Source organism: Schistocerca nitens, chromosome 4, assembly GCF_023898315.1.
Source record: "Schistocerca nitens isolate TAMUIC-IGC-003100 chromosome 4, iqSchNite1.1, whole genome shotgun sequence".
Taxonomy (NCBI): domain Eukaryota; kingdom Metazoa; phylum Arthropoda; class Insecta; order Orthoptera; family Acrididae; genus Schistocerca; species Schistocerca nitens.
The window spans coordinates 831,970,658-831,987,250 of NC_064617.1; the positions used below are offsets into that span (position 1 = coordinate 831,970,658).

General features: G+C 45.2%; 1 protein-coding gene across 3 annotated transcripts in view; it reads left to right on the forward strand.

The window, feature by feature from the left end:
* The window catches only part of LOC126253261 (putative polypeptide N-acetylgalactosaminyltransferase 9), a 598,235-nt gene that overhangs the window by 475,436 nt on the left and 106,206 nt on the right, over window positions 1-16,593 (forward strand). For all 3 annotated transcript variants that reach the window (XM_049954469.1, XM_049954467.1, XM_049954468.1), the window contains one exon: window positions 1,872-2,044. In XM_049954469.1, the coding sequence (XP_049810426.1) occupies window positions 1,872-2,044 (173 nt within the window). The remainder of the gene's footprint in view (window positions 1-1,871; window positions 2,045-16,593) is intronic.

Sequence of the window (16,593 nt, forward strand, 5' to 3'; positions counted from 1 at the left end):
ACCGAAGCAGAGAGGATATAAAATCTAGACAGGCAATGGCAAGGAAAACGTTTCAGAAGAAGAGAAATTTGTTAACATAGAGTATAGATTCAAGTGTCAGCAACTCTTTTATGAAAGTATTTGTCTGGAGTGTAGACATGTATGGAAGTGAAACATGGACGATAAACAGTTTGGACAAAAAAATAATAGAAACTTTCGAAATGTGGCGCTACAGAAGAATGTTGAATATTAGTTGGGTAGAACACGTAACTAATGGCGAGGTAATGGACAGAATTGGGGTCGTGTGACTAGGGCCTCCCGTCGGGTAGACCTTTCGCCGGGTGCAAGTCTTTCGATTTGACGCCACTTCGGCGACTTGTGCGTCGATGTGGATGAAATGATGATTAGGACAACACTTGTTATCAAAGTTACGCAAAGTATGGCCTCATCTCAAATAAAAAAAAAAAAAAAACACGTTCAAATGGCTCTAAGCACTATGGGACTTAACATCTGACTCGTGATGACTGGGTGTTGTGTGCTGTCCTTAGGTTAGTTAGGTTTAAGTAGTTCTAAGTTCTAGGGGACTGATGGCCATAGATGTTAAGTCCCATAGTGCTCAGAGCCATTTGAACCATTTGAACTTAACATCTGAGGTCAACAGTCACCTAGACTTAGAACTACCTAAACCTAACTAACCTGAGAACATCACACACATCCATGGCCGAGGCAGGATTCGAACCTGCGACCGTAGCAGCAGCGCGGTATCGGACTGAAGCGCCAAGAACCTCTCGGCCACAGCAGCCGGCGCCTAATCTTAGCTGTCGTACTAACGTTCTATTGTAATTACAGGCCTTCCATTTCTTGCAATATCCTGCTCCCGGTAACTGTCTTCTAATTTCGTTCTATACGGCTGCAGGTCATCAATGGTGTCTGTTCTTTGGAACCTGTCCGAAAGAACAGACACCACATCCATATAAGTATATAGTTCTGGCAATACGGGTTCAAATGGTTCAAATGGCTCTGAGCACTATGGGACTTAACATCTGTGGTCATCAGTCCCCTAGAACTTAGAACTACTTAAACCTAACTAACCTAAGGACATCACACACATCCATGCCCGAGGCAGGATTCGAACCTGCGACCGTAGCGGTCACGCGGTTCCAGACTGAAGCGCCTTTAACCGTACGGCCACAGCGGCCGGCGGCAATACGCGTCATGACCTCCTTCTTCTGTGCACATGCACACATATTACCCGTACTCTTACAGGACTGGGTAAGAATGTCTTCCACGAGTAAGACGATTACGCCTCTCTTTCTAAGACACAGTGGTACCATCCTCAAGAAAAACTTATGAGGCATTTCCACCAATCCCTCATTTTCGGTCAGTATTATTTCGTATCGCCAGCAATCAGTTATTGGCGAAGTATTAAGACAACACCTAGTCCCGGAACGGAGAATATCTCCGACCCAGCCGGAAATCGAACCCGGGCCCTTAGGATTGACATTCTGTCGCGCTAACCACACAGCTACCGGGGGGCGGACAGAATTGGAATGACAAAATATTTGTGACACAGCTTGACCAAAAGATGGGATCGGTTGATAGGAGACACTCTGAGACATAAACGGATTACCAGTTTAGTACTGGAAGGAAGCACGGGGAATAAAAATCGTAGAGGGAGTACAGTTAGAGGGTTCAGAATGCTGTAGGTTGCAGTAGTTATTCGAAGATGAAGAGGCTCGCATAGGATAGGGTAGCATGGAGAGCTGGATCAGACCAGTCTTCGGACTGAAGACCACAACAACAACAACAACAACGTACAGTGTTAAAATCTCCTTTCGCAAGGGTGATAAGTAAGGCTTATCTGCCTGACGACCCTTCGTTTGGCTGTGCAGGTGCAAGGAGCCAAACAAGTACGACGTGGCGAACCTGCCGCCGACGGCGGTCATCATCTGCTTCCACAACGAGGCGTGGTCTGTGCTGCTGCGCACCGTACACTCTGTGCTCGACAGGTCGCCGGAGCACCTCATCAAGGAGATCATCCTGGTCGACGACTTCTCCGACATGCGTGAGTACACCGCCACCTAATGCGTGCTGCGCGCTTGCCAAATGGAGCGGGCTGGAACAAGCGCTGCCGAGTCATTGACTGTTTCGAGCAATATGTACAAAGGCATTGCGGCTGTAATCAGTGATTTTCATAGGGTGCAACGAAACGGAGTTGTGCCACACGCGAGCAGCCTGCTGTAAATTCCCACCGTCAGTCGTAATGAACAACCTGAGCAATATTTTGCTGATTACAGTCGTTGCATACAACGACTACATATGAAATAAGTAAAGTTTTCAAAGGCTGATGACGGTCGCTCCTGAATCTACATCTACATCAGTATTTGCTTGATAGGTTCCCGGGAATTACGCCGCACAATATTTCAGCGAGACAACTGCCCGCCATCTTCAGGTGCTACTGTAGCACCTGAAGTTGGCGGGCAGTTGTCTCGCTGAAATATTGTGCGGTTTTTACAATATTATCCGGCGTAATTCCCGGGAACCGATCAAGCAGATGCAGCGCCGGGAAAACCTCAAACAGTACATCAGTATTACTTGCGCCATTGTACAGTGCGAGGTGGAGGGTACATCATACCAATATCAGCAATTTTCTTTCGTATTGCCATTCGTGTAATGAGCTAGTGAAAAATGAACGTGTGACGACCTATGCACACGTCTTATTATCTCCTCCACCTTCATGCGGATGCTGTAGTATACAGAGAAGTTGCAGCATTAGAAAATTGTAGCGAAATGCAGGAAGATCTGCAGTGGATAGGCACTTGGTGCAGAGAGTGGCAACTGACCCTTAACATAGACAAATGTAATGTATTGCGAATACATAGAAAGAAGAATCCTTTATTGTATGATTATATGATAGCGGAACAAACACTGGTAGCAGTTACTTCTGTAAAATATCTGGGAGTATGCGTGCGGAACGATTTGAAGTGGAATGATCACATAAAATTAATTGTTGGTAAGGCGGGTACCAGGTTGAGATTCATTGGGAGAGTCCTTAGAAAATGTAGTCCATCAACAAAGGAGGTGGCTTACAAAACACTGGTTCGACCTATACTTGAGTATTGCTCACCAGTGTGGGATCCGTACCAGATCGGGTTGACGGAGGAGATAGAGAAGATCCAAAGATGAGCGGTGCGTTTCGTCACAGGGTTATTTGGTAACCGTGATAGCGTTACGGAGATGTTTAGCAAACTCAAGTGGCAGACTCTGCAAGAGAGGCGCTCTGCATCGCGGTGTAGCTTGCTCGCCAGGTTTCGAGAGGGTGCGTTTCTGGATGAGGTATCGAATATATTGCTTCCCCCTACTTATACCTCCCGAGGAGATCACGAATGTAAAATTAGAGAGATTAGAGCGCGCACGGAGGCTTTCAGACAGTCGTTCTTCCAGCGAACCATACGTGACTGGAACAGAAAAGGGAGGTAATGACAGTGGCACGTAAAGTGCACTCCGCCACACACCGTTGGGTGGCTTGCGGAGTATAAATGTAGATGAGCCGGTCAGAGTAGCCGAGCGGTTCTAGGCGCTACAGTGTGGAACCGCGCGACCGTTACGGTCGCAGGCTCGAATCCTGCCTCGGGCATGGATGTGTGTGATGTCCTTAGGTTAGTTAGGTTTAAGTAGTTCGAAGTTCTAGGGGACTGATGACCTCAGAAGTTAAGTCCCATACTGCTCAGAGTCATTTGAACCATTTTTAACTTCATGATTCCAACGCGAGGTATACGTTGACGCCAACATAATGGTCACACGTATTCAGATGCAGGTCTTCTAAATTTTCCCAACAGGGTTTGGCGAGAACTGCGTCCTCATCCTTCCAAAGATGCCCATTTAATTCTTCCGAGCATTTCTGTTACACTTTCGTATGCCCTATACCGACCTGTTGTTACTCTAGGAGCGCGTATCTAACTTCGTTTCAATATTTCTTCTCATGCCGACTTGATAAGTATACTACAATGACCGGACATTAGCCTCTTCTATGCAATTTCCTTTACAGATGCAACGTACTTTCCCGGAATCCTGCCAGCAAATCCAAGTTCCCCATTCATCTTACCTAACGCAAATTTTACGTGTTCGTTCAGTGCCATATCCCTGCTTAGTATTACCTTTAAATATAATGGTGTGCAAATTTTAAGGACGAAATTAGCTTTCGGGTAATGTGTCACTTTGAAACTTCCCCTTTGAAAATTAATAATGACAATGCTGGAAACACTCTTACGTTATTTGATTTTCAAACAGCTGAGCAAAACTGAACGTACTCACACAGTTCTTTCTTTACTTATTATAATCATGACCAAACTGACACACAATATTTTTTTGCGCAACGCAATCTGACTTTCAATAATCCGTACAAAAGAATGGCACTGACTAACAATAACCTATACCTTTCATGAATCACTTACCTCACAAAAATCTTCGCTACTCGAACTACTGCAATGCAGCGAGCGCCAATACTGCCAGCTAAATAAAACATTCTAACTACTGAAGGCACTAACTACTGATAAGCATAGTTAGCAAATGAAAGATTTTGATAGAGGACGAACAATGTATTTACCTTAATAGTGTTCAAAAGTCATAACATATATATCAGTTCATGATGTTGCGCTATTCGTACACCCATTACGGGCACCTGTACTCAAGATCCACTCTCAAGGCACAATTCCTACGCACGTAGAGAAAAGGTACCATTGTGGCCGAATCCAGCCCTCGAGGACTCCCAGACAACAGTACCGTACAACTCATTTTCTTACAAACGTTTCAGTTGACGTATCGTCACGAAAGCCACGAGTTGCGTTGCGACGCCACCCGCAATACTCCCACGCTATGCGTATTGCGCGCCTCCTACGACGACTGTCTAACGACTGGTGATGAGACAGCTAATTTCACAGTGTGTGCCTCTCTCTGCCAGCTGAGCAGGAAATTGAAAGGGGTAAGTTAAAATGCTTTAGAAAAAAATTATTGTTACGTCAGACTGCCGTCTCGTCGCAATGTGCGAGAGAGAGAGGGGGGAAAGAATTGGGAATTTCGCTGACCGCGGCTATAGCTCGGGTCCTCCATGCAGCGCGGTACGGATGCTCGTTGAGAGAACGAGGTATCGACTTGCGAGCGAGCGCGCCAATTTCCCGGTAACGACTGCCGCTACCGGCTGCCGGCTGGCGACTTGATTAGGTTCCGGCCGACCCAGCGCTGGGCCTGTTGCCGGCACTTCCGCAGGTACCTGCGCCACCCCGTCTGCGTATGTGTGGGTGGGGGTAGGGGGAGGGGGCGGGGCGGGGCGGGGGTTGTTAATTAACGGCGACCCGCTCAGCCGGCTCAGCTCTGCGCGGGACCTCCATCACGCGGACGCGGATAACGTAATTAACATGCGTATCCATTATGGCATTCCAAATTGTATCTCGTGGTACACTCGCTCCTTCAGCTCGGGCGCCACGAACTTCATAGGTGCCGAATACGTAGAACTCTTTATGCCTCTTTCTTTCCAATATCACTGTTTTAGTTTGCTCTTTCCCGAGGCCAAGTAAAACCACTTTAAAAGCTATCCTATCTCTCTCCATCCCCTTGCGTACCGTATCAAAAGCACCATTCCTCCTCTAATTCATTCATATTACGTAATTTTTATGTATTAACATCTTTCATTCTACTTGTCAGCCCCCTTTACATCTCAGTGCCATTCATGAACGATTTTCTCCCCGGTTCTTGAACTTCAGAGTGTCGTCAGCTGCTTTCGTGGTTGTGAATGTACTGCGTTACATGAGCGAACATACCTTCATCTGCATCTACATTCTCCACGAGCCACCATATGCTGCGTGGCGGAGGTTACCTTGTACCACTACTAGTGATTTTCTTTCCTGTTCCACTCACAAATAGAGCGAGGAAAAAAAAGATTGCCTATCTCTTACCTCTTCTTCTGCCCCACTGCAGACTCCTAACTAAGGTACGAGCATATGAGATTGGTTCCCAAATATGTGAGTGGCTCGAAGACTTCTTAAGTAATAGAACCCAGTACATTGTTCTCGATGGTGAGGGTTTCATCTGGAGTGCCCCAGTGGAGTGTGGTAGCTCCGCTGTTGTTTTCTATCCACATAAATGGTCTTTTAGATAGGGTGGATAGCAATGTGCGGCTGTTTGCTGATGATGCTGTGGTGGACGGGAAAGTGTCGTCGTTGAGTGACTGTAGGAGGATACAAGATGACTTGGACAGTATTTGTGATTGGTGTAAAGAATGGCAGCAACTCTAAATATAGATAAATGTAAATTAATGCAGATGAATAGGAAAAAGAATCCCGTAATGTTTGAATACTCCATTAGTAGTGTAGCGCTTGACACAGTCACGTCGATTAAATATTTGGGCGTAACATTGCAGAGCGATATGAAGTGGGACAAGCATGTAATGGCAGTTTTGGGGAAGGCGGATAGTCGTCTGCGGTTCATTGGTAGAATTTTGGGAAGATGTGGTTCATCTGTAAAGGAGGCCGCGTATAAAACACATATACGACCTATTCTTGAGTACTGCTCGAGCGTTTGGGATCCCTATCAGGTCGGATTGAGGGAGGACATAGAAGCAATTCAGAGGCGGGCTGCTAGATTTGTTACTGGTAGGTTTGATCATCACGCGAGTGTTAACGGAAATGCTTCAGGAACTCGGCTGGGAGTCTCTGGAGGAAAGGAGGCGTTCTTTTCGTGAATCGCTACTGAGTAAATTTAGAGAACCAGCATTTGAGGCTGACTGCAGTACAATTTTACTGCCGCCAACTTATATTTCGCGGAAAGACCACAAAGATAAGATAAGAGAGATTAGGGCTCGTACAGAGGCATATAGGCAGTCATTTTTCCCTCGTTCTGTTTGGGAGTGGAATAGGGAGAGAAGATGCTAGTTGTGGTACGAGGTACCCTCCGCCACGCACCGTTTGGTGGATTGCGGAGTATGTATGTAGATGTAGAAATGTACTTTGGCGGCAGTAGAATCATTCTGAAGTCAGCTTCAGATGTCGGTTCTCTAAATTTTCTCAGTGGCGTTCCCTAAATATCTCCGTAATACTCGCGTGTTGATCACACCTACCGGTAACAAATCTAGCAGCCCGCCTCGTAAATACTTCGGTGTCTCCCTTTGATCCAACTTGCTGGGGATCACACACATTCGAGCAGCACTTGGGAAAGGGTCGCACTTGTGTTATATGCGCCGTCTCCTTTACAAATGAAGCACACTTTTCGAAAATTCTCCCAATGAACCAGAGTCGACCATTCGCCTGTTCTGCCACAACCTTCACATGTTCGTTCCACTTAATATCGCTTTGTAACGTTACGCCCAGATATTTGGACGACGTGACTGGGTCAAGCGGTACACTACTGATGCTGTATCCGAATATTACGTGTTTGTTTTATTACTCATCCGCATTAACTTACATTTTTTCTAAATTTACAGCCAGCTTCCATTCATCAAACCAACTAGAAATTCTGTCTGCAATACTGTATCCTCCTACAGTAATCCAAAGAAGACACGTTCCCATAGACCGCTGCATCATCACTAAAAAGCAGCAGAATGCTGCTCACCCTGTCCGTCGAATCATTTATGTACACTGAAAATAATAGCGATCGTATCACATTTCCCTGGAACTTTCCTGATGATACCCTTCACTCTCATGAACACGCCATTGAGGACTTCAGAAGTCTTCGAGTCACTCACTTATCTGGGGACCTATCTTGATGCTCTTTCCTTCGTTAATACTCTGCAGGGGAGCGCCGTGCCAAACGCTTTCGGAAATCTAGGCATATGGAATCTGCTTGTTGCCCTTTATGAATGGTTCGCAGGATATGATTTGAGAAAAGGGCAAGCTGAGTTTCGCACGAGCGGTGCTTTCTAAACCGTGATGATTTGTGAACAAAACCTTTCCCGTCTCAAGGAAATGTACGAGGGTCACTCCAAAAGAAATGCACACTGTTTTTAAATCCATCTTTTATTCTACATGTTTGAAAGTTTTACAGTGTGTAGATACATCCTTTAGGAACAATATTTTCATTTCTCCACATAATTTCCATCCCTCTCAACTGCCTTACGCCATCTTGGAAGCAGCGTCTGTATACCCGCACGGTAAAATTCTGGACCAACGTGTTGGAGCCACTGTTTGGCAGCGTGCACAAGGGAGTCATCATCTTCAAATCTTGTTCCACGAAGAGAGTTTTTCAGTTTCCCAAAGAGATGATAGTCACATGGAGCCAGGTCAGGACTGTAAGGCGGCTGTTTCAGTGTTGTCCATCCGAGTTTTGTGATCGCTTCCATGGTTTTTTGACTGACATGTGCCGCGCGGGATTAGCCGAGCGGTCTGGGGCGCTGCAGTCATGGACTGTGCGGCTGGTCCCGGTGGAGGTTCGAGTCCTCCCTCGGGCATGGGTGTGTGTGTTTGTCCTTGGGATAATTGAGGTTAAGTAGTGTGTAAGCTTAGGGGCTGATGACCTTAGCAGTTAAGTCCCATCCTGCTTTTGCCGATGTGGTTGAACACGACTCAGTCGAGCTTGAAGTTTCTTCAGTGTCGTCACATATGCATCAGACTTTATGGTGGTTCCACTTGGCATGATGTCCACAAGCAAGAGTCCTTCGGAATCGAAAAACACCGTAGCCATAACTTTTTCAGCAGAAGGTGTAGCTTTGAATTTTTTTTTCTTGGGTGAATTTGCATGATGCCGCTCCATTGATTGCCTCTTTGTCTCTGGTGAAAAATAATGGAGCCATGTTTCATCACCTGTCACAATTCTTCTAAGAAATTCATCTCCACCATTCTCCTACTGTTCCAAAAGTTCGCTGCATACTGTTTTTCTTGTTTCTTTGTGAGCCACTGTCAACATCCTGGGAACCCACCTGGCACAAACCTTTTTTAACGCCAACACTTTCAGTATTCTGCAAACACTTCCTTCCCCTATCCGAATGTAGCGTGACAGTTCGTTCACTGTGATGCGTCTGTCAGCAGTCACCAATTCGTTAACTCTCTGCACATTGTTTGGAGTGTGTGCAGTACGAGGCCTGCCGCTGCGAGGACAATCCTCAATATTGCCGTGCCCGCTTTCATCACGTAACCTGCTTGCCCACCGACTAACTGAACTGCAATCGACAGCAGCATCTCCATACACCTTTTTCAACCTCTTGTGGATGTTTCCCACTGTCTTATTTTCACAGCACAGGAATTCTATCACAGCACGTTGCTTCTGTCGAACGTGAAGTGTAGCAGCCATCTTGAAGACATGCTGTGACGGCGCCACGCACGGGAACAGGTTGAACTAAGTTTCTAAACAAGCGGGAAGGATGTATCTACACACTGTAAAGCTTTCACACATGCAGAATGAAAACTGTATTTTTACAAAAATAGTGTGCATTTCTTTGCCGCCCGAGGTGGCCGAGCGGTTCTAGGCACTTCAGTCTGGAACCGCGCGACCGCTACGGTCGCAGGTTCGAAGCCTGCCTCGGGCATGGATGTGTGTGATGTCCTTAGGTTAGTTGGGTTTAAGTAGTTGTAAGTTCTAGGGGACTGATGACCTCAGAAGTTAAGTCCCATAGTGGACAGAGCCATTTCTTTTGGAGAGACCCTCGTATTCGAAATGAAAATATGTTCATGAATCTTGCAGCAAACCGTTGTTAAGAATCTTGCTCTGGAATTATGCGAGCCCGTTTCTTTACCCTTCATATACACCTGTGCTTCTCTTCCAGTAGCCAGTAATGGCACACTGCGCTGGGCGATAGATGCGAGCTAAGTCAGGGTCCAATGCTATAGACTACTCTCTGTAAAACCGAATGGGGATTCGATCAGTACCTCTCGACTTGCTTGCTTTCAACCCTTTCAGTTGTCTCTGTACACCAACGATGGTTACTACTATGTCCTCCATGCGGGTGTGTGTGCGATGGTCAAACGACTGTAGGTTTGTACGATTCCCCTGCGTGAACGCTTTCTCAAACATGAAATTTAAAACTTCAGCTTTACTTTTCCTATCTTCTACTGCGACAGCAGACTGGTCGAAGATGGGTGTACCGAAGGCTTCGAACCGGCTTAGCGATTACGTTTGATTTGGGATCAAGGAAAGAGAGATTATTAGAAATTTTTTGTCATTAAATTCGTTTATTATACATGTAAAAAAAAGGAAAGATAAAGGCGTTCGGGCCTAAGGCACCGTGCGGCGCCGACCGTCCTCCGTATGGCGTGATTCGGATGCGGTGTTTGGGTCAGTAAGCCGTTCTCTTGGTCTTTGTCAGCTTCCCGTACATTGGAGACGCTACATCTCATTCAAGTAGCTTCTCAGTCGGCATCACGAGGATCAGTGGATTCCGTTGCCGCCCTCCCACCGAGGAAGAATCTCTGGAAATACCAGGATGGAACCTGTGTCTTTCACAAGGCAATGAGAAGGGCTGACCACACAGCTTCGGAGGCGGAATTATTATACACGCACATGCATACGAGGGTTGGAACTTTAATAGTGGAAACTACTTATTTACAGCTCGTACAAAATAGATACGTATTTCAAAGTTTTACTGACCTTCAAAGCAGACACCAGCATTGTGTATAACCCGTTGCCAGCGATGTGCAAGTCGTAGAATACTCTTAGCAGTGCCAGTTGTGTTGACACTTCGAGCAGCGCGGTCTATTGCCCGACTAATTTGTTTCAGTTCTGAAGTGAATGCCGTGAAGAGTTCCCTTCAGTTTAGAAATCGAGTTGAACTCACGAGGGCTTAAATGATAGGAGTGCAGCAGGTGGTATAGCACTTAGCAGCCCCATCACTCAAACAAATCACTAACAACTGCACTGTACGTGCTTGAGCATTGTCCTGCAAAATGATGGTCAGGTCCTGCAGAAAATGTCATCTCACTGTCTCTGTGCTGTTCATTTTTGGAACACAACCTACGACCAGCTTAGAGACAGAAGTGATGACACTTTCTGCAGGACCTGACCATTCATTTTGCAGGACAATGCTCAACCACGTACAGTGCAAGCTGTTACTGATTTGTTTGACTGATGGGGCTGCTAAGTGCTATACAAGTTACTGCACTCCTCTGACTTAAACCCTCGCAAGTTCAACTCGATTGCTAAACTGAAGGAAGCGCTTCACGGCATTCGCTTCAGAGCTGCTACAAATACGTCGGACAATAGACCGCGCCGCTCGAACTGTCAACACAACTGGCACTGCTAAGAGTATCCTACGACTTCCACATCGCTGGCAACGGGTTATACACAATGCTGGTGACTACTTTGAAAGCCAGTAAAACTTTGAAACACGTATCTATTTTGTACGAGTTGTAAATAAATAGTTGCCACTATTAAAGTTCCAACAATAGTAATTTACTATCAGAAACTTCTAGGAAGGAAGCGCTGAAGTATCTATACAAGAATGTATAGCCGATGAACAATATAAAATCTAATCACATGTTTAATCCTCTATGGTCTGCGCGGTTGGCATATAGCTGATATAATCGAAAGTAAGAGTCAAGCTTCTTCCTCATGTTTAGTTAGGGTATCCTAAATCAAATAATACTTAGAGTTGTTCCCAAACAGCAAGTTGAACTAAGCTTTTGTCCAGAGAGCGCGAAGGCAAAATTGGTGGGATATCTCAGATGGTCTCGGATGGCACGTACCAAAGATGCAGTCGCACCATTATGCTGACATGAGCAAACATTCAAGTGTAGTATTGCTATGGCTCACAATAATGTGTACTCCATATATAGACTTGAGTGAACACCTTCTGTAACTTAGACCGGGTTATTTTGAAAGCAAATGAACAGGTCAGCTGCAAAGAGTGTCGAAACGTTGATTTTATAATCGTTTTTAGTGTTTCAAAGATGACGCGGCTAGTGCTGAATATGATTTTAATCACACTGATTTTGGTCGTGGAAGCATACGCGCTTATATATGTGCACAGGATTTTATGCTGCGTTAGTCACAGTGGGGCTACAAAAAATTCTACGGATATATTCAAAACATTTCCGCGTCCCGATTGCAAGCATCTGAAGTATGTACACATAATTTGGAGTCGCTCGGTAAAACAGTCAACAGTTCGTAATTAACGGCCCCGTGGCGCTGGTTTACGAACATTTTGATGTGGACAGAGCACTTTACAATTTTAATGTAGTGGCATGCGTACCTTTCAATTTTACCTCGAGTCTCTGAATCATTAAACAGTTTTGTTTTCATTTTCAGACTTTTCAGTTCGCATATGTAGCCTTTCCGCAGAGGAATCATTAACCATCAACGAGTAAATTACACACGCTTGAAAAATAACATGAAATAAAAACATTCAGTCTTCTGTCACAATTAACCGTAATTATATTGTTCAGTATAAAATATATCATACCGTTCGTTTACTTACTTCACAAAAGCACCACTGTGAGAAGTTCTCTTTTACAACTAAATTACACAAGATAAGAGAATTCTTATACTGTATGAAATCGCCTTTTTACTTTGTTTCATTCTTGGCCCCATTAGCGTAGGGCAGCAGGCGTTTATTTCATAGCGTGGGGGGTAAAAACTAAAGATGAAAATACTAAGAAAATTTGTAGCAGCATGTTACATTGAATATCTTTCACATGTGTTCTGTGTTCTGAAACTAGGCAAAATGTGGATATCTAGTCGCACAAATTTTGTTGTTGTAAGAAAGGAGAATACGTTAGTAAAGAGACCCATTAAGACTACTTTTAGCTCCAAATTTAGGTTAATCAAAATTAGAATAATAATGTTAATAATTTTCATACTTTTTATTTTCGTAACAGAAAATGAAATGTCGTAGAGGCCATCTAGAACCAAGTTTTAATTGATACCAATACATGAATGAATATGTGTCCTAGTGGTTCGAAGTATAAAATGCTGAAATGAAAGGTATTTGTACCACTGGAAGCGACATTTAGTAACCGCTGTATTAACTGACAAAGGTCACTTCTGTGCATTTCCCTCGTGGCTAAAATAAAAAAAGTGTTTCAATTATTATTAAGCTTTTCGGTCTATGAATATTCACTAAAATGAAACTTTTTTGTTTAAATCAGGCGTCTTCCGTTTCGTTTTTGCTATGAAGCAATGTATGTGAGGCAGGAATGCTTAAATTAATATGAGTCGTTTTTATTTTGCAATTCAAAATAGCTGGAATATATGTCTCAGTCGGGTTTACCTGATTCCACACAAAGACATACAAGGTGATTTTTCCCACCGTGTACAATCTCTAGGCATTTATCGATGAGAGGATACGGAACAAAGAAGGTCTAATGAAGTTATTCCCGGAAATGCATGTTTTCCATGCTAGAGACCATTTATTCAATCATACATTTTTACAGAGACTGCGGTCTAATAAGCGCTGTACCATGCTGCCACAGTTACAGTATGCATGGTTTCCTCCTAGAAGGTGGTACTGTTCCTCATACACCATGCCCTAGTGCCCTCTCCTGCCATAGTAATCGGTAATGTTGTGTCCGACTCACTTGCCTTGCTGTCTCACCTTGTAGTGGACGTGAGAGAGCGTTGTACACAGTGGTTCCGTATTCGAAACGAGAGCTTACCAACATAGTGTTTACTTAGGGAAAGACAAATTGCAACGGGCGGCGGGAAATCTCAGCGTTCAATGTTTTCAACAGTATTTCGCCTTTTGTCTGAGACAAGGTCGTTTTAGGAAGCAGGAAATCATGAAGGACGTACCCGAAATGTTCGGACACCAGACTTGGAGAAAAATGTGATTAACACTGCGGACGGCGACCGTCGTGTCAGTAACAGGCCGTTGGCACGCCAGTGCAGGGTAAGCCAGACGACCGTGTGGAGCATTCTCAGTGACAACTTTTACCACCCTTACCGCTTACAGCGTGTACAGGGCTTGCTACTGACAGACTTTCCACATCGGAAGCAGTTTTGTCACTGTTTGACTCAGCAGGCAACCACGATTCCGAGATTTGTGTCATCCATCCTATTAGCAGATGAGGTCACGTTTACGCAGGGTGGTACCTTCAGCTTTCATAAGTCATATGTGGGATGGCGTGCAGAACTCCCACGGTATGGTGACAGCGAATCATCAGCATCGATGCAGCCGGAATGTGTGGGCCGGGATAATTGGCGAACGTATTTTGGGACCAATGTTCCTTCCACGTCGCGTAACAGGCCGGAACCATCGGCGTTTCTTACGGGTGACTGCCTCCCCTGCTGGAAGAAGTTCTGTTGATGATTCGAAGGCTTATGTGACTGCTACTTCATGAATGTTCTGACCACTTCGCCATTAACGTCCGGACGCATCTCAATCGATCCCTGGTCGATGGACCGGACGAGGGGGTGCAGTTGCGCGGCCTGTTCGTTCACGGGACCTCAACCCGTGCGATTTCTGGTTGTGGGGTCCTCTCAGAAGTATCGTGGATGCAGAGCTCATTCCAAATGTGGAGACACTGGAGCAGCGTATTCATTTTGCCTTTGAGACTGTTCGTATGCAGCCTGGCCGATGTGAACGTGTAAAACAGAACATGCTACAGCGCGTACACGCATGTCTTGAGGCACGTCGAAACCATTTTCAGCACGTACTGCAACTGTGACTGCATGGTACAGCGCGTATTAGACCGCAGTCTCTGCAACACGTATTACTGAATAAACGGTTCTAGCGTGGAAACCATGCATTTCCGGACATAAATTCATAAGACCTTTCTTGTTTCGTATCCTCTCATCGATCAATCTCTAGAGTTTGTAGACGACGGAAAAAGTCACCTTGTATACTTAGGAAGAGAATTCCGAACCATGTGACGATTACTTATTTTCCATTTATGGACACATCACTTTCAGCACAAGGGCAAAGATATTAGCAGTGTGTAGTTTCAGTTGATTTTCCCCCTCATTTCGGAAGCTAAGATGCTGTTAAAAGGAAAGAATTATTACTTTTCATGTTCGTTGTAGATGCGCGATACACGCCGGAGATTCTGAGAGTAGCTCTGATACGTGTTTATCACTCTCTTCTGTACGTTTCAGCGACGTTCCATACGGGCCAACGACAGACAGTTTGTGCCAACTGCTTCGCAGAGGGTTTCTTCAGCCGCCGAGCCCGTAAACATTGCAGGGTTCCTGTGTGGAAACAAAGTGTTGAAGAGATTTTAATTAAAACCTCTTTGCGTCTCCTGCAGGGCGGCTTCGCCCACCCCGAATGCTCGTCGTTTCTCTCCCCCCTCCTGCTCCTTTCTAGCTAACTTCTCCCTCGGATGTGCATCCGGACCCCAGCTGGAGAAGTGCCTCTTTTTCCCTTTTTTTTTCCAAGTCGTTTCTCTTTCTACCGCCTGGCTGCAGACCGAGCTGTTATCTCTTTGCGAACCGCTAGCTGCCGCTGCCGCCGCCGCCGCCGCCGCCGCCGCTGCCGGAGGAAGCAGTTTGTCGCCCTAGAGACGCAGCGCGCACCCAAAGGGGTGCCCGTCCGTGACGAGTCCCATTACGCTGCTGCTCCAACGCCCGTCCTCACGCTCGTGGTTTCTCGATTACAGAACTCTCTAACTACAAGGACACCCCGTATAACACTGATGTTGGTCGCACTCGTACGTAAAATGTGGCAACTGGAGCTGGTATGGTACCTTCTCTGTCGTCACGGCTGTAGCGACAGTGGATAGGAACTGGGAATATTGTGCCCATCAGCTTGGAAGTTGCAGTCACCTGGTAATCTTCTGACCTCAGACTGTAGAGACATCGATCTTCTTCACTTACTAGCCTAAATTGATGATGTAGCTCTTCCACATCCTATTGTCTTTAATTACTAGACAGTAATACCCAGTAATTGAAATTAACTCCGAATATATAAAAAACCGGCTTAGAGCCGGCTGCTTCGCTCGCTTATGGCATGCAGAGATTTTTTCGTTTTTATTTACTCTTATTTTTATGTTGTTCAGGTACTGCAACACCTTCTAAGACCGCATAAGCATGGTCTTTTCCGAACGTACTTCTGACCATAAAGCGATTCTGATAGATCGAGTCCAAATTTTTTGTTACCCTCATGCCTTTACGTTGTTGCGGAGATATTTCCATAGCAATTTTCATCCCCTAACAAATATTTATATATATATAAAAAATGGCTCTGAGCACTATGGGACTTAACATCTATGGTCATCAGTCCCCTAGAACTTAGAACTACTTAAATCTAACTAACCTAAGGACATCACACAACACCCAGTCATCACGTATTTTCAAAACACTTTCACCCACTATTTTACCCTCTTAGTGGCTGAATTTACAAAAATGCGTAAACACATATTTTTTATTTTCTGACTGAGAAACCAAATACCAGTTTATCGTAGTTTCAACTTCAGAATTCGCTTGATATCGACATACTTTCAAAAAGCCTTCCATCCCCTATTTCACCCTCTTAGGAGTACAATTTCGGACAATCCCTCCTTAAACGATGCCTACAGTATAAGATCCACACCCTCTCCAAACTTCAAGTTTCTGTCGTTAGCGGTTTGGGCTTGGACGATGATGACTGAATGAGTGAGTGAGTGAGTGAGTGAGTGATTCAGTCAGTCAGTCAGGACGGACATGGCCCTTTATATGTAGCGTTTGACCAGGTGCGAGGAAGACTCGCGCACTGAGGGCTCC